Here is an 18941-nt window from a genome sequence, read left to right as displayed (position 1 = left end):
AGAGCTGGAAAAACTACAAAATCCAAACTCATTCTTTCTCCTTGCTCATAATATTTTCTTCTATATTGTGCTGACATTTCTAAAGATTAACTACTATAAATCATTACTGCATATTATTTCTACTGTCAAATGCAATCACGAAACTTCAATGTTGTAAATGTCTCATGGACAAAGTAAAATATACCTAGGAATCACGTTTGCTAGTGCACTAGAATACTTAATTACATGAGCAAATCTTTTTTACCACTGCATTATTTGTGTAAATGTAAGCTGAATCTCAAAGGAACTGACCTTGGGGTCAATTAAATATTTGGAGTATCACAGCTTTCATATTTGAGGAACACCAACAGAGTAAAGTGCTCCTTGGCTATTTCTGTTTAACCTATTTTGTGGATTTAAGAGGGTATTCTACACTGCATAAATTACAGTTTGTGTAACAAACAAATAGAACGTATAGAATCAGAAGCATATTCTTATATGCTTATCTTGTGGCCATATCAACAAGATATTTTTCATTTCATTTCCATTTTTTCTATTGCTTCCATATTTCTAACCTATTTTTTTTTCTTTTTTTCTTTTTTTCTTTTTTTTTTTTTTTTTTTTGTACTATATCATGCAAGACTTTAACACTGAAACACTGCATGGATTCCCATATTCCCATGCACTGATTACCATTGGCTTCTTTCATTTATGACTGTTTTTTTTTGACTTACTAATCGCTTTTTCCAATCTGTGTCATTTTAAAATGCATAAAGTAATCAAAATTCTCTGCGCACACTTCCTAGCCTGTTCACCGGGTTTAGACTAAGACCAGCCACATTCTGGTGGCAATGATATTTAATTTTAATTTCAAAGGCTTAAATTCAGGTATTGTTAAAATAAAAGTTCTGAAAATCCTACCACAAAATTCCCACATTTATTTATTTTTAGTTTGCTATATTTCACTCTGAACTTTCCACATATATGTTTAAATTTTTTACTTGTCTCGCCAGTTGATGGGTAAGTTAATACTACAAAAAATGCTTAGGAAAAGGCAGTTTTCTAAAGGCTGTGCAAAGTGACACTGGAAAGAAACATGGAAAAGGGTAGAAATACCCTGAACAATTAATTTTACTCTGAACAGCTGTCAAAGCCTTCACTGAGACATGCTGAGTTGGAAACTGAGGTTCTGCTTCTATTCCAGTTTGTGGTACCTTATTTTACTAATACTGGGGTGACTGTTTTTCCATCTTAGGTGTTTATGTTATTTTGCTTTGTGAAAAGGAAGCCCTAGGAACAGCCACTGGGTGTTTGCTGGTTGATCAAGTACTGCAAGGGCAAGAGGACTTAGCCCTTCTCAGGAGGGACTGTCATCAGCAATGAGGCGATCCCTTTCCAGTCCAGTCTCATAAGATTAGTGAGTGGCTCTTCTCAGTGACAGCAGCTGATGAGACTCCATAATGTGAAAAATTATCTTTTTTCCCTTGAGCTAATGGGTGCTAAAATAGAAAGCTTTTTGTATCTGCATACCATTAGGGAGCAGCTCTGTGCAGAAAGGAGATGTCTGCAGCAAGTGCACCGTGGACTGGCTCTGCAGGGACAAATTTAAAACCCGTGACGTCTGCAGGTTGCAACAGTTGGATTGGGAAAGGGAAATGAGGTAGAAATGCCCAAGGCAAGGCTCTGCTGTTCCCTTACCTTGATAGCCATGGCAGCAGCCCCACGGTGAGCAGGGCAGGGCAGGAGTGCTGGGCAGGGCTGGGCAGCCAGCACAGCCGGGCTGCGGGAGGGGGCACAGAGCTGGCAAGTAGCTGATGTTGAACACTGAACAAGAGAGAGGGGGAAAGGTAAAGGGGAATCAAGAAAAAGCAGTCTCAACACTCAAACTGTATTGATATAGGTCAAGTGCATAGCCTTCTCTGCCTGGGCTTCCAGTTTAGGAGATGGCTCTGCCTTGCTCATAGTCTGCTAAAGAGAAAGAGAAATCCCAGTTTCCTGTTCAGGCACATATTTCCAGTTTATGTGAATAATTCTGACCCAGAATCTAAAGAATTTAATTATCTACCTCCTCATCCACCAAATACGTGTAGGAGCTATTTCCTCCTTCAAATTTGTTTACTATTAAAATGTTCTGCTAAAAAGTACTATGAAAAAATCACATTGAAGTGCTCATATCTACCTTTGACTTGTACCAAGGACTCCAGTAGAAATGTAGTACTGAAAAAAACCCTGTTCAGCTGCTGGAGGTGTCCAAAGTTGATAGCATAGTTAATTTCTACCAGGTAAGTTCCTAAAGGGCTGAACAGGCATGCTTAGGAGCACTTGGCTTTTACAGTACTGGGCAGATTGACTCTAGATCACACACAGTCTCGCTGCTCCTTGAATTCCTCTCTCTGCAAGGTTCACACCTCAAGGGTGTGACTGCAGAGCACACCTCCCAGGCCAGGTACGTCCTGGAAGGTGCTTTTATCCACCTGTTCTTTTGGAAGGTGCATATTTCAGTCCTGACTGCCCTGAGGTGCCCTAGTGAGGCATCTTTATTAGCTATGGGAATTGTATAGGGACTTGACTGCTGTGAATTCTGCTGGGTAGCATTAGCAGTAAGTGAATAGAAAAGTGAAAAGCTGCTTCAGGACTTGCTTATGGCCACTTAGAGGCTGAAAGAGGTGGGTCAAAAATATAGACCTCCCATTTACTGATTTTTAAGACTTGTTCTCATTTTCCCAGTGGCCAGAGTAGATTGTTGGTTTATTTGATGTCATACATAGTTACACAAACATGGAGATCATACAGTGTCTTTGTGCTGGTGAATAGCATAGATTACAAATGTTTTCTCGATGTAATCTTTTTCACTGAATGTGTGCAGCTTAATTGAATTTTCTTTCCTTAACTGATGAATGCAAATACTTGCTCAGCTTTCAGCAAATATCTGTTCACTCTCATGCTTGGACACTTCCTCAAACACTTTTACTGTGCTCAGTGATAAACTGTAGTACAGAAAAATTGCTTGCTGACTTTGTAAACTTTCTGAGGCAATTATTTTCAATAAAACATTAGTAATATTGTCTAATTTTATGCTTATAATATTTTTCCAAAGTGCAGTGACAAAAATTATTTGCAGACTTCTGCTATTAAAATCTGATAACAGATTTTAATTTTAATAGCAAAGGCTCAAATCTAAGTTCTTATCTCAGTGTGAAATTGCTGAGTCTTCCTAACTCTAGATTAGTTACTGCATTTTACTAGTGTGAGTGGAAAAAGAACCTTGTTGTGAAATCCTATGGGTGAATAATAGGCAAAAATTTTTATGAAAATGAGGGGGGAAGTACAAAAATACATATTCCCACAGAAGGGAGTTGAAAGTTCACAGGATTTTCCCCTTTGACTTCAGTGGAGCCTGGAGCCTTACAGTTACCTTCAGTGTTTCAGAGCAGTAATTCTTACTTTCTTGTGATATTTTCATCAGAAGACTTGGAAACAGCTGTATAATTAATCCTTTAAACTGTAGATCCTCTTAGGATGAGAAAAGAGCTATGGGCAGATATGACCCTCTACTTAGAAATAGCTCTTCCTCCTGGCTCTGATGATCAGGAGCAGCTGGGTTTGTGTGCTGGTAAAGAATTCCCTCAGGGAAGTTACCCCCACCAAAATCCTCCCCCAAAGAGGGTGTGTGTGTCTGGGTACCTGTGACTAAGGAAGCAAATGCTTTCTTATCTCAAGTTACTTTTTCTGCCTTACCAAACACAGCCAAATGAATGTATTAGAAGCTGTTGAAGACATGGACTGACTGGGAGACAAGGCACTGCACATTTATTTGATCTGTGACTGGGTTCAGTCCCAGTGTGGTGCTATCCCAGCTGTCCCCAGTGTTCAGGAGAGCACTGCTGCTCCTATGCTCCTCAGCCTCTCACCATCTCCCTAAATCTGCATTTCCCTCTTTGACCACCTCCGTGAACCAGTTACTGGAGCGGCTATATAAAACTTGGAGCTGCAGGTGCTGAGACCTTGGAGAAGCAAAAAAAAAATTATAATTATGTTGTCTCTTTAAGAATATTTCAGGACAATATGAGGATTGTGTTTTTTGTTTCCTGATTACATCAGAACTAAGAGGACTAATTGTAGGAATCATCCTTTGTAAGCACATTGGTAACATTTGCATGTATTTATCCACGTGTATCCATTTCCATGGAGGTCTGGTATGCTGACAGCTGTTATCTTTAGATGAGTTTAGTATATTTGTCTGTATTACAGGTTCCTGCACTGGCAAATTGCTTCTGCTATAAACCCAGTTGCCTGTGCTTCCATCTGTGCTGACATCATGGCAAAGAAAGATAATTTCTTAGTCCAGAACAGACAAAGAAAATGTCAACTTCCTGGAACTGTTTTGCCAGTGCATTGACATTATATCAATGCCCAAAGTGGGCCAGAAAGGACAGAGCTGTTTTTTTCAAGTGTGCTTACCACAGGAATCCCAAACCATTGTTTAATTAATCACCTATCTAAAGAGAGGCAAAAGACTCCAAGGCTCAAACCTGGCTACCTCATTCCTATGACTGCATTGATACTGGTGAATAAAATGTGCCAGGGATTCCAGCAGGACTTACAGCCTTGCCCCTAAGCCTCCCCCTCCCAAAGAGGGCAGCCACCTCAAACTGTCCCTTGGCACTTGCCCCTGCAAGGCTAATGCTGTGTCCAGCTGTGGCTTGGGAGGCTGCTCACACGTCTCAGCCAAAACCATTTCAAGCATCACACTAACAGAAGCAATACCAGCTTAACAGGTAATGAACCAATGTCAGGGCCTTTTCTCTGCCCAGTTTAATTTAGGAATGAAGACATTACTGCTTGTGCTCAGGCCTGAAGTTCTGGGCCATGTATAATGAGATCAAAGAGATAATTGGGAGCCTGGGAGACAGAAGAGGACATAAACAAATAATGAGGCCAAATTAATAGTTAAATTAAAAAATGGAGAGGAGGACACTATTTAAAAATAATTTTCTCTAACATTTTGGATGACACTGATTTGACTCCATGAGCAAAGCAATTAAAATCAATGGATAGATGATTAAAACCAGTATGAATAGCACAATTAGTTACTCAAGGTGTCTGATTTTCTTTTTCATGTGGTAGAATGTGATTTTGATCTGCATTGAGATATTGGATGGTAGTGCATTCTCTTTGAGATGAGACACTATTTGATGGTGCAGTTCATTTTCTTATGTATTTCATGGCTGTGGTAATCCAACAAAAATGATGGGTTTCTCTTTGGCAAGTCAGAAAGAGTAGATTGGTGCTTCTCAACAATATTTGTGTTTGTAGATGTTCTGTGAGGCATTGCAAATCTTTTTTAAAGTATACATGAGTATACATAACAGATCTGCTATCCCAGATTCAGTTCTAGGGGCAGAAATGTGCAGAGTTTTCCTTCTGGCTTTGGGGGGGTGGAAAAGTCTCTACTGTATTGTCCTCATGATGTCTTTTTAGCCATAGAAATTAACCATTCATTAGTGGGTCTCAAAAGCTCCATGGCTTTCCCAGAGGGATGCTCCTGAGATTCAGAGTTTGAAGTAGAAATTGCAGACTGGTGAGGACACACCCTGACTCTACCTCAGAAGTTCTCAGCCCAGGAAATAGCCTGAGATCGAGCCTGGACAGACCAAACCTGTCATCCTTTCCAAAAAGGATGGTGTCTGATCCACACATGAAGGAGTCCACTGAAGAAACTCCTCAGAGTGCTCCATCCCTCTCTGCTCTGGGAGGTTTTCCACAGGGCTGGGGGCAGCAATCTGGCCTGTGTTTTCAATAGTGAAGTTATGTGGGGAATGTGTTAGGGGTTTCATGTTTCAGTGTATGTTGTGGGTTGTGCAGCAATGAAGGGGTAGAATCCAGGCAGCTATTGATCCTAACTAGGCTTTTCCAGATTTTGCTGTGTTTTAGCTTTTCTTTAAACGGAAGTGCTGTTTATACATATGCTGTAGTTTGAAGGAGCTCAACAAGTAATTTTCTTACCCTTATTTCCTTTATTGTGTGGCAACAAAGAGAGTGCTAGCACTAGGGATTTCAGGATTCTGTTCCCTAACGGATATCCCAAAACGGGAGGAAAAAAGAGGAAGACTTTTGGAGAGACATGAACCAGTCGTGCTCACACGTGCGCGTTATTTACCTGCACAAGTGTGCATCAGTCAGAGCCTGAGCGATTCGCTGTCCCGCAGCCTTTCAACTCCCTCCGTCCGTCCGCGGCCATCGCCAGCCCCGAGTGTCCCGCCGGGGACACAGCTCTCCGCCGGGACAGTGCCCGTGTAGGGAGGGCGGTGGGCTCGGGCTGGCGGCGCCGCGTCCCCGCACCTCGGTCCTCGCCCCGCCGCGCAGCGAGGGTGCCCCGGGAGGGCGGAGGTGGTGCCGGGGCTGGGCGTGGGGCGGCAGCGCCGCGGAGAGGGAGCTGATGCGAGAGGGAGGGGAGAGCCGCCGGGATCTCCGTCTGGGCGCTGCCGCCCGCCTCTCCCGGCGCAGCCCCGCTCTCAGCCCGCCCCTCGCCGCCGCCCGCCGGGAGCGGCTCCAGCGGCGCCGGGGCCGGGCCGGGGTCGCGGCGCCCCAAGTTTGGCGGTGCCCGGCCGCAACATGGGCTTCGACCCGTCGCGGTTCGCGGGGCCGGTGGCGGCGGAGCTGCAGTGCGGGCTGTGCGGGCGGGTGCTGGAGGAGCCGCTGTCCACTCCGTGCGGGCACGTCTTCTGCGCCGGCTGCCTGCTGCCCTGGGCGGCGCGGCGCCGCCGCTGCCCGCTGCGCTGCCGGCCGCTGGCGGCCGCCGAGCTGCGCCCCGTCCTGCCCCTCCGCAGCCTCGTCCAGGAGCTAGAGGTCAAGTGCGACTACAGCCCGCGGGGCTGCGGCAGCACCGTGCGGCTGCGGGAGCTGCCCGCGCACCTGGCGGCGTGCCGCTACGGCCCGCCCGGCCCCGCCGAGCCGCAGCCCCCTGCCGGGCTCCCCTCGGGCCGCTCGCCGGGCAGCGCGGCGGGGCAGCCGCGGGCGGGCGGGCACCGCTGCCTGCGGGCGCTGCGGGGTGGCGGCGCCCCGGAGCCGGGGCAGGAGCTGAAGAGGGAGGCCCTGCGCTGGAGCAGGAGGGAGAAGTCGCTGCTGGCGCAGCTGTCGGCGCTGCAGAGCGAGGTGCAGCTGACGGCGCGGCGGTACCAGGCCAAGTTCGGCCAGTACATGAGCCACATCAGCAGCATCGCCCGGGACCTGGCGGGCGGCCAGCCCGGCAAGGTGAGTGCGGCGGCAGGGATCGGCGGGGCAGCGCGCCCCGGTCCGCGCCCCTCCGGCTGTGCCCTCCTCCAGCCTGCTTTGCTTCTCCCTTTTCCGTGCCCGGCTTGTGAACCATCGGCCTAGTGAACTACGGGGCGGGCTGTGCCCCCGGGGCCGGCAGTCACCACCACAGCGGTTCGGGACCCAGCCCGATCCTGCTGTCCATCCCCCGGGCAGTGCGCCTCCTCTTTCAGGGAGATAGAGCCGCCGGACCCTGTTGCCAGATGAAGAGTTTTATTTTTACTGATTTTTGTAACACCTCCACTGGGGACACGCTTCTTGCCTATCCCACTTCGGTAGCCGGAACCCCGTTCTGCGGTGAGCCCAGCAGTGCTTGGCAGAGGCTGCGACCGAGCGCTTGCTCGGCCGGAGGGGATGGGGAAGGGGCGGGAGGGGAGATGGCTTCGCTGCTGGGCCGGCAGCTGGCAAACGGGTCCTGGCTCTCCGGTCAGGGTGTCCACATCAGACCGCTCCGCCTCCAGGCACCCAGCTGCTCCTGCTGCTGGTTTTGCTCCAGCTGGTACTGGTGGCAGCTCAGGGGCGTGGAGCTGGCTTTTAACTTTTATTTGAGCAGATGAGAAGTTGTCTTAAAAAACTTGAGTGTAAAATTATTGTCGACTGTGGAAAGGATGTCGAAAGGACAGCAAAGCTTTGGTAGAACGGTGTGACAGCTACCGCCGATGATAAGCAGAGGCTGGAGCAGTGCTGCGCCCTCCCCTCGGATCTGAGGGCATTGCCCAGAGACTGACACGCTCCTTAGGCAAAACAAACCATGCGAGAGTTGCGGTGAGCTGGCTTCACTTGCTGTGATGGAACTGGTTGGTTTTTGATTCCTGCCTGGGAGCTCACTAGCAGGCTCAGACATTGCTGATTGCAGCCTTGGTGAGAAGTATTTTAATGCAAAGAGTTGTTCTTTCTACCTAAATCTACGTGGGCTCTTGGGAAGCAAAATCCCAGGTGGAAAAGGTCTGAGCAGTGAAACTTACACCCGAAGCAGCAATGTAGTGTGCTAGGCATATGCCTGCTGCATGGAAAATGGGAAACAGGATGTTGTTCACAGGACACCAGAATGCCTCAGAATACAGGTCACAGGTCTTCGTGGCATTGAGGAACTCTGAAAACTTGAGTATTTTTTTTTTTTTAAGGTTCTTCTGGTTAGCTAGTCCATGAGGTTTAGAGAGGTGTGCTCATACACTTGCTTCATCTCTTGGAGATAAGGTCATGTGGAGAGGGCCAGCAGTGACTCCTAGGGTGGGGTGTGGGGGAAAGCGGTGGCAGAAGAAGGAAGGGGAGGTGTCGGGACTGGCGGTGAGGACCTGGAGCTGGTGCTTCGCTGGCCGAGGTGCGGGGCAGGCCGGAGCGCCGCTCCCCCCGCCGCCGGGAGGGGGCGCTGTGGGCGCTGCCGCCCGGGCATCGCCGCTCAGAGCCGGGGAGGAAAACGATCCGTGCAGTAAAAACACACGGAATTAAATTCACATCTATCGTCGGGGCATAAAACACCTCACACAATAAAATGTGTGTTTCAGAGTAAAAGTGCTGTGCTAAAGCCTCCAATTTTTATTTTTTTAAAAAAATTAAATTATTCACCTGGTGCACTGAAAGAAAAGATTTTTCTTTTTTCATTTTTGACTTTTACTCCGTTTATGCTTCTCAGTGTCTGCTTTATATTTTAAGCCTTTTTTCCAGAATACAACCTATATTTTTACAGATGTTTTGGATTCTTTTTGGAGAGAAAAAGTTTGGGATAAAGAGTTGTTTTTCAGCTTCTCTGTGTTCTTTGAAAGTTGCTTTAAAATGTGTACTGGTAGGACTTTGGGGTCTGAAAATTAGAATTTTGTGTATTTTAATCTGTATGTTTAATGTGTTAACACTTATAGCCATTTTATGTTTATAGAGACTTCCAGACATCTGGAGCTCTGACTTTTCAGTGGTGCCAAGCATTCCTCACACCCAAAACCTGTCCTTTTTTTCTGCTCAGCTGAAGATAACTGGAGATAATCAGGTGTTACCTGCTAACTTTTCAGTGAATCATGACTTTTCCTTTGTTTTTTTTTTTTTTCCTGTGCCAAGTCTTTCCAGCCTATTTTCCTTCAAGCCTTATCTTAATATATTCTCCAGCTAAAAATCTTCCATGCAGTAATGTTTTCATTTAATAACTTCTTGAGACTGTGTTCTTTATCAGTGTTTAATTTCTTGCTTCTTAGGGAGGAGTCCGCAAACCACTCATGATCATGCTACACCGAGAAAATGACACTTTGGGCTTCAATATTATAGGAGGACGACCCAATCAGGTAATGCAAAAAGTAACTCTAGGTGACACTGTTAATTAAGAGTAACTTTTGATCACAGTAGGTATGGAATCTGTTCTTCAGATAGAAGTACTGTTTATCATCAGGTATACCTGGAGTAATTGTTTGGAGGATGTTATCTCATGAGAATTGTGTTATTCTCATTTTTTGGAAGAGCATTCATAGTGTTTTTTTAGGCTGGTTTGCACTCAGTTCCCATGTGAATAATATGTATTCATGCAAACTGTTCAATGGAAATACTTGTAAAAGTCGTTGTTACAGGATTAAGCCTTTGGAATTTTGTGAAACAGCTTGCCTTTTTTTTATTTTTTTCATTTACAGGAGAGAAGAAAGTTTGCTTCTGTGGCTCAGATAGTTTAAGCACATCCTGTTCTCACATGCCTGCTTTCAATTTTTCTTTATGAACTGAAACGGTTTTCACCAATACTGAATCTTAATCTCATCAGTCTAGGTTTAGAAAGTTCATTGCAAACCATAGAACATGCATAAGGATCACTAGCCTCCACTTAGGAGGCTAGTACACATGAATATGCTTGCTTTTTTTTTTTTTACTTCACCTTTCCAAAAGTATTAATCAGGACTGTCATTGCATATGAAGGGTAAAGAAACCTGTTAAACTGGAAAATTAATAGTTGATTAAAAAGGGTTGGTAATAATTATGTACTGATCAGGTTCTTGTTAGGGGGAGAATTGTAGCCTTCTAGCGTTGTTGAGGAGGGGAGTAGGACCCTGTGTATTAGCTCGGCAATCTTCTGCTCTGAAGCTGTATTTAGTGGTGCCAAAGAGTCTGTTCCCATCAGTCCGCTCTCTGTGCTGCAGTTACTGTTCCCTCTGGGTAAATATCAAGACCAGCAGTTATCAGATGATGGGGCTGTAAATCCAAAGCAGGAGTTTCTTAGATTTTTCTAGTGGAAGGATGAGACAACAGGTGGCTGCAAGTTAAAACACACATGCCATGATTATGTTCATATTTGAGTATAGCAGTAACAAAATTCAGACAATCTTTAGTTTGGATTGCATTGTGATGTCTCTTTTTGGCATCTCTAGGAGAACAGCAGGGAAAAGGGAACATGTGTTCAGTTTTCTTGGGATGGCAACTGAGCTTCTTTAAAGGACTTAGATGCTGACAGTGCATACTGCAACAGTGATATGTATCACAAACTCACTTAATATTTTGTAGTTTTAAGGAGTAAATAATAAACATATGAAGGTCTGTACCACTGTGTGTTGAGATCACTGCCAAACAGAGAAAGGGAAATTAATTTCTATTATCACTCATATTTGGAGACAGATGGGTGAGGTTGTGAGGCAGGGGTGGATCTCAGGTGGTTTTGAGTCTTTGAAGTTCAGTTTGGAAATTCTTTTGTGTTTTTTTCTTATTTTAACAAATGTGACTACCACAGGCTTTTGATTGGCATTTCCAGGTATCAGAGTGAGACTCAGTGTATCTGGAGCTGAGGAAAGAACAGGAAAAAATGCTTAAGTTGATTCAAATAATGAAAACACCAAGTTCTGCTGGAAAGCTTAAATAGTGGAGTTGTTCACAAGACAAAAAGAGTTCATGAAGGTTCTCTGTACATTCAGGCTGTCCAGAGAAAAAGTGCTCTTCTTTGAAACATTAGCTCTTGCAGCAGAAGAGCCAAACAGCGATGTCTCTGTATTAGTCATCTGCTTGGGGGTGTGTTCTCCATCACATTGTGTTTTACAAGTGCAATGCACCTTTTTTCCATTGGAAAGCAGGTGACTCTTGATGAGTTGAGTAATGCATACTTTCTGTATGCATTTGGCTGTGTTTATTTTCAGCCCATAACAGGCATCACCACTGTTTGCCTTCTACCTAAAGGAAGGAGGAGAGGAAGGGAATAACTCATCATAGGATCATCTTTTATTTTGTCAGAAAGGAGCTTGCCTCTCATGAGTGTGCTCCTGAGAGGTGATTCATGATTCTGAGGGAGCAAGGCTGCTTTGATGGGCCCCAGCTCTGTCTGGCTGGGGGGATGCTTCCCTGAGGAGGGCACATCAAAGCCAGGCTGCAGGGAGGTGTGCTGCAGGCACAGGTGCTGCACAGCCCCTGGGCTGCCTGACAGTGCTGGAGCTCAGTGTGCCTTGTGCTGCTTTCCTGGCAGGAGTGGTGGGTACCAGGACATGCAACTGATGGGGACCAAAAACCAGACTGAAGTACCCTTTTATTTAAACAGGTCATAGATTGCTTTTGAAAAAGTCAATGAAATTTCTGATGGAAAGAAATACATTTTTATGTGGGTGAAGGTGCTATAATCTAGCTTTTTGTTTTCTCAGGTTAAAACCAAACGACGTCCCTCTTGTATTTTCACTAATGGCTATTATGCTTCTTTTATCAGTTTCATTTCTCACTGCTTAGATGGGAAATCAGTGGAAATCTATTTGCTGTAATTTCAAAATATTGCTAGAACTGTTACTGTGTTTCCCTTTTGCTTCTTCCCTGACATGTATGAGTCTCTGTGAAAAAGGGGGAAAAAAGGAATTTATGAAAACATAGTCTGACTAATATTTTGCTGAACAAATATTTATTGACCTTAAATCTACCTGGGTCAAGTCTCCATAGGAATGTTGCCACATTGTGTAAAGTATGTTTTACATGTCTTCACAGTTTCCTTAATAGAAAAAGTTATAAAGCATTTTCCCCATGAGTGTATAGGATCTAGACCTGTGCACATGTGAACTGTGCTATTGGTCAGGGATTCACCAGTCACAGAAGGAAAATAAGCATCATATAAACTGCTATCCAAAACATAAATCGGCTGGAAAAAGATTGCTTCAGTTATTGCTAGCTAGGTTATTATTTGTATAAACATTTAAAACCCTGTAAGTAGGCAGTGTCTGCTTGACATTAGTTATTTATTAATAATTATTTTAAAATACTTTTAATTATCGTGTGATGAAATAAAGTAATTCCAACATGCACTACAACATCAGTTATATTGTTGCAGCTGTGGTAGATAATTTGGTTTAAATTTGATCTCATGTGAGTTGTACTTAGTGTTGCATAGAGAGCAGCTGGAGATGGATTCTCTTTTTGTCCACAGCTCGTCTGTGTGGATTTCATAGTTGAGCAAGTTCTCAATCTCCCATGTGAACAGGATTTATGAGGTTAACCAGTTCCAGCCAAATCCTCTCACTGTTACGTGCCAGCTATCTCATGTCACTTTGTTCCTTGGAACTTTATTTTCAAATGCAGTAAGGCAGTTTGCAAGCAGCAGTACTGCAGGGGCCCTTTTCCTTCTGAGAGAAACACTTGTGCATCCATTTTTATGAGTGTCTTCCACTGTGCATTTATGTGCTAGTCACTGGCTGCTGTGTAGTCTGAGGTTTGCTCCAAGTATTTCAACTGGGATCAGATTACTGTTGCACACTGTGTCTCATTTAGACTAAAATAACCGGAAGTAAATGGATAATCTTATAAAAATTGCTGGAATAGTTCATTAATTCTGTCCTTTTGATTAATAGCTACTTTGTGTTAAGCAAGTTAAAAAAATCTCAAGGAGCTTAATTCTTAATTCAAGGAGCTAAAAAAATGAGCTGCATGTTTCAGATGGATTTACATTTTTTAATGCTGCTGATTTTAGTACTCTCTCAATGTTTGTACTAATGTGGACCTTTTTGCAATTACCCTGTTGCCTGATACAGAACAACCAGGAGGAATCTGCTGAGGGAATTTATGTGTCAAAGATTTTGGAAAATGGACCTGCAGACAAAGCAGAAGGCCTGCAAATTCATGACAGGATTATTGAGGTAAGAAAGAACCCACACCAATGGATTAGTCTGTCATATTATCAGATTAATAAAGGATTTTATGGTTTTCACCCTAAGAAGGTTGTAATTTTCCTCTTTTGCTGTGTCTGAACATGATTCTTGTACACTGAACTGCTTGAACATTTCTTAGAATTAAAGAACAAGATGGATTTTTCCAACAAGTAATAAATTTACTGGTATGGGGATTAAGCTGATCTAGGTGAATCAAAGGTGTCAACACTTAAATAGCAAGCGATAGAAGCATTTTGTGTTTCTTTTCATTAAGTTGAGAAAGAAGATGAATGGCTGAAAATTCACATGTTTAGTGAAACTGATTTTGTCCTGTGTAGGGACTATTATTTTCATGACTCTGGGACAAGGCAGAGAAGTTGGCTTGCTAATCACTGCTGTGAAACCTCTTTAGCAATTAGAGGAAGCACTTCCTGCTGTATGATCAGAAGGAGATCATCTGTTGTTCTCATCTGAATCACTAAAGCACTTTCATGGTCATGTAATATGCTAGCATAGAATTTTCGGTTTGCTCCTGCATTGTAAGCAGTTTTTCTCATAAAATAACTACAAATAATAAATAAGTAAGTCAGTTGGAAGAATAGGGTGATGTCTAGCCTGAATAGGGTGTAGCTAGCCCTGTAAGAAATCTCAGAGGAGCAGTTTCCAAGGGTGACTGAAATGGGATCCTTGGGGATTTCCCATCCCAGCTCTGACCCAGCTCACAGTGACCACACATTCTGCTGGCTGCTGGGTTTATTTAGGCCATTTCACTCCAGCTCTGCAAGTTCAGAGAAGGCTTAGAAGCATGGTGTGAACTTGCAGTGGGATGGGTGTTTGAACAAAGACACATTAAATAAGTGGATTGGAAGACAAATGCAGAATTCTGCTGCTGATTTCTTGTGTTCTGTACCTGCTAAGGACTAAAAGCATAAGCTAAGAGTGTTTGAATGCTGGCATTGCTTTTAATGCTGGGAGCCCAGAGCAGTGTGTGAAATCAAATGAATATATTTTCTTGGAAGAATAAAGCTTATGCTCTTGGCTGGCAGATATAGATGTATCTCTAGGAGACACCAAGTGGGAGCAGAACTGAACTTGCAAGATATCTCTTTCCCTAAGGTATACAAAAGCTTTGAGATCCATTTTTTTTTTTTTTAGAACAGCAGCCTTATGCTGTAAAGAACTATTTTCTTCTGACATTACTATTTCACTTACCACATTGTGTTTTGGGCTTTTTTTTAGAGACTGACCAGCTATGTAGTTTCATGCATTTGCTCAACTCTTCCTACTTTAATTTAATGTGCTTTTATAGTGCTTTGTTTTTTAAGACAAAATGAAGAGTTTTTGGAAGAAGGAAGAATAAAGTCACAAAGCAGCATTTATTATATGTGAGGTCAAATCTCAAAATTTCACCATAATTGATACTTGATTTTTACTTGTTGAAAAATTTTGGCTACATAAAATCATACTGAAACAGATTTTGGTTCTGTGTGATGTTATAGGTCCAATCTAGCATAAGTATTCATACAGCTCTAAATGGAGCACCATATTAATGTGCAACAGCTTTGTATATAATTCTTGTATTCAGTCAAGCCTTTAAAAATGTTTTGGGTTAGGCCAAAATTTCTAGTATATGTTTCAGTGTTTCAAAATTTATTAGACCAAAATAAACAGAGGAGGAGAAAAGAAGTAATTATTCCTCCATGCTAGATGCAGGAAACATCTGGAGTCAGAACATTGAATTTTTCATTGCCCATGCATAGCTATCAATGTCTTCTTGCACTGGGATGCCCTGCCAGCTCTGATGTGGTTTGTTGTGAAAGATCATTCTGAAAACTTTTGCTGTGAGGAAACAATCAGGGTGGCGTAACTATTTCAGAAATATTGGCAGGTATATGGAATATGAGTTTTGGTGAAAAGTTGATAGGAAGTGGGACTTCTTATTGTTTGCTATTCATTTTGTTTTGGTACTCTGATCTAATGGATGATATTTTATGAGGCCATTCTTCAATAATCAAGAGCAGAAGGGACTGATGTTATTTGAAGAGCCTTTGATAGCTTAAGTCATTTGTTTGGCAATGGGATGCCCAGGGTCCTTCTAGCAATGTGTATCTAATGGGATAATGGACAGAACTATCCCCTTAAACTAGAAAATCTGTTCTCAAGGCATATTGCTAAATAAAGAAGGTAATTTGTTTCAGTGGTTTATCACATGTTTAACAATAATTCACTGCACATGGCTGACTGTGGTGAGTTTTGCACATTTCAAATGACCATCTCGTGGGCAACCTAGTGCAGCAAATGGATTTCACAGTCCTATGGCACTGGCAGATAGAATTGAGAGCAAAGGCTGGTAAAAATAAGTAATGTTGCCTTTTATTTTATATATATCATTATCTATGCAGCAACATTGCCAAATAATTAAGGTATTTGAAAGAATGCCAAGAGAAGGAATCAGATTTCTTCCTTGAGGTATTTATTCTAAGTGTAGAAGTGCCACACGAATGACTGGAGTTGCTGGAAGTTTTTGAGATCCATATGCCCAGGATATAGACCCTCTGACACTTTCATTTGAAGAGGGTTGGTGTTTATTTGGGCTTTACCCTCAGGGGAGCATATTTTGTGCATGAGGACCTGAAAGCTGAAACAGATGCCTGTGTGCTGGCAGCGTGGTGGTGCTTGAGAGTGACAGGGTGAGAGCCCCAGATCCCCTGTGTCAAGGGACTGCATGGGGGACTGTCATAGGAGCCTTGCTGATTGTTTTCACTGTTCTGCTGAAGAACAGCTTTCAAGCACAGCATTACCCTCTTTATTAAAAGTTCAACTGTTTGTGAAAAAAATTACTTGTTTATGCAGTGTAAAGCTGACCTGCGACAGTGATGTGCACTTTGAGATATATATGTATATATTTCCAGGAATCCTATTATAAGCCCCAAATGATCATTACTACTTCATCAAGAATTAACCCTTATGAATTACTTCTATGTAGCAGGTTCCTGCAGATGTCATGGTCTTCTGATGCTTTCAGAAGTTTATATCCAAAAATCTAGTTCCCTTAAATTGACACTGCATCATGTTTTCAAGGACTACAACTGTTCACCTTCTGTAAAATGCATCTCATAAATCTAGATGCAGCACTGATATCTGTGACTCCCAACATGAAACCCTTGGATATGAGCAAATAACCGAACTCTACCTTTTGGATCTCTGCCTTCTTCCTTTCCACCCTGCCTCTGAATCCTGTCAGGAGGAGACAAGCAGCAAGCAGTGCACAGGGCTGTTTATTAGTCTGTGCTAGTTCAAAGAATTCTGTTTGCATCTAGGAGAAAATTATATTATTAAAGTATGTTTAGAATGGTTCTCATTTATATAGCTCAGCATCACTTTACCTCCCCTTTACTGCATGGTAATCAAACCTGCTGAGTAAATTGAAACACACAAATGTTTCACCTGCTGTTTTCTTATCTGTACTTATAGTTCTGAGCAGTTAATGATGAAAGCAGCTCTTTCCATATGGAGGAAAACTTGTACCTCAATTTGCAGACAGTTCAGCCTCACGTAAATCTGGCACCACACTGGCCAGGTCTCCAAGCACAATACTTAAAGCCTAGTTACCAGGCTAGTCAGAACTAGTTCTTTGAGTTGGTTTTTTTGTTTGTATGATACTGATTTTACAGATATTGGTGTGTGGTGTCCTCTCTTTTTAAGCCCAGCTTTAGAATAAAAAACAACCCCATGATTGTTTTTCTCACAGTCTTCCATTCTGTAAGTCACAGTGTCTTGCAGAATATTCTTTAATCACTTCAATGTTGTACATAAAATATATGACCAGGACAAAATTTACAATCCAGATAGAATTTCTAATGGTTTGGTTTTTTGTTTTTTTTCTTTAAAGGAACTTTTCTTCATCAATTTGAGGGAAAGGAGCAATTAACATTGCTCCTTTTTATTTAACTTTGCTCCTTGTTAATTAACATTGCCAAAGCAGGTTTGCCATATGACAAAACAGCAATGAAAAACTTTGTATGCAAATAAAAAGGGCTAGGTTGAAATTCAGAATATTAATATGTGGAACTGTAAGCACATCATCAACTGTAAGGCTCAAGTCTTTTTCTGTTCCTTGCACTGCAAGGAAAAGACTTCTGTTCTTTAACTGTCAAGTGAAACTCTCAAGTCCTGAATTTTAGTCAGTTGATTCTCATGAATTAAGCAGGCGTGATGGAGAAGAAGGGAAAGGAAAGCATTTTTAGTCTGGGATCTTTAAGTCTGAAAATAAGACAGATGCATTTATATATCATGACTGTGTATTTTGTTCATGCAGCCTGAGCTCCATAAGTGGATGATAAATAAGGCTTCATCCTGTATGCCATGTTTCCCTTTGTTCTTTCCAGTTTTTTGGAGAGTATTCACACAATGGCTTTGAAGCACATGTCAGCAAAGCCAGTTTCAATAAAGATGAAGTCTTAAGGCTTATCCTGGCAGAAGTAACTTACATCTGCTAAGTGCCTACACAGAGACTTTTTTAACTATTGCCAGACTGCTGACTGTGCTGTGTGTCAGTCTTGTGATGTTTTATCTTCTGCGTGTTTCTGTCATTACACTCACTATGTTGCTCAAGCAAAATCTTTGATACTAGTCATGTTTATTTGGCTAAGAATCTTCAGTGTCAGATTATGTCTGTAGAAGTAGTGAGTCTTAAAATGTCTTGCTGGGATCAGAGCCAGAAGATTGGGATGACTTTGAAATAAAGCTGCACAAGATGTGGCCAGTAAAATCTGTATGGTAGCTGAGAAAGCTTAATATAATAACTAATTTTAGTGGTGTAGCTTTCAGTGCATCAAAATATGCCTTAGCTATATTAATTTCTCTTAAATCTGTAACACACTCATAACATTATGTTGCAGGTAACCAGTTTTGGCACCTGCAATCATTAGATAACTCCTAATTAGTGTGGAAGATCCCTGGCATAATAAATTATTGAAACCACAGGCTTAGAAATGTCTGTAGAATCTTTTCACCTCTACCTCACCTGTTGAGATACAGGATTTTGGACACCTGTAATCCTTCATCTGTCTGAGTAAATATTTTAAGTCGGGTGTGACCTGGTCTGCATAACTTCAGTAGAATTGGAGCTACTGCCCCCACTGGCTTTTTTACTTAACAGAAAGCCTCCAAAAAGCAAGAGATCCTGGTTGTGGTCTCTCCCTGAAAGGGACTGAATTTACCTCTCCAGGAAATTACTCTTTTTGCTAAGGCAGAGGCTCTCCTGTGTTAGACCAGCATCCACCCATCCTCCTCAAACGGAGCTTGGTGCCAGCAGGTGTTTAGAGAGTCAGGATTATCCCGTGGTGATCTGGTGTGAAGTAGCCACTAGTTCAGGGAGCTGTATCTGTACACTCGTCCTGCCCTTTTCCAGGTAAGTGCTTGTGACAATACACACGAATTTCCCTCTTTCTTCCACAGTCTTGTGTCTTACATGACACTTTGTTTAATGATACTTGCATTTCTAACTTTACAGTGCCTTGACTTTGGGAGGGCAGGTAGCAAATGCTGATAACCAGGAAATCCTCTACCTAGGAT

At 42.7% G+C, this 18941-nt stretch overlaps 1 protein-coding gene across 1 annotated transcript in view; it reads left to right on the top strand.

Moving 5' to 3' along the window:
* The first annotated feature begins 6594 nt into the window (after positions 1-6594).
* PDZRN4 (PDZ domain containing ring finger 4) overlaps positions 6595-18941 on the top strand; it is a 227861-nt gene continuing 215514 nt past the window's right edge. Inside the window, exons 1-3 of the mRNA XM_064702588.1 lie at positions 6595-7233; positions 9477-9563; positions 13248-13352. Of these exons, the coding sequence (XP_064558658.1) occupies positions 6595-7233; positions 9477-9563; positions 13248-13352 (831 nt within the window). The remainder of the gene's footprint in view (positions 7234-9476; positions 9564-13247; positions 13353-18941) is intronic.

This window comes from Zonotrichia leucophrys, chromosome 1A, assembly GCF_028769735.1.
Source record: "Zonotrichia leucophrys gambelii isolate GWCS_2022_RI chromosome 1A, RI_Zleu_2.0, whole genome shotgun sequence".
Classification (NCBI taxonomy): domain Eukaryota; kingdom Metazoa; phylum Chordata; class Aves; order Passeriformes; family Passerellidae; genus Zonotrichia; species Zonotrichia leucophrys.
The sequence above is the reverse complement of the archived record's forward strand: the minus strand, read 5'-3'. Positions and strand labels throughout refer to the sequence as shown.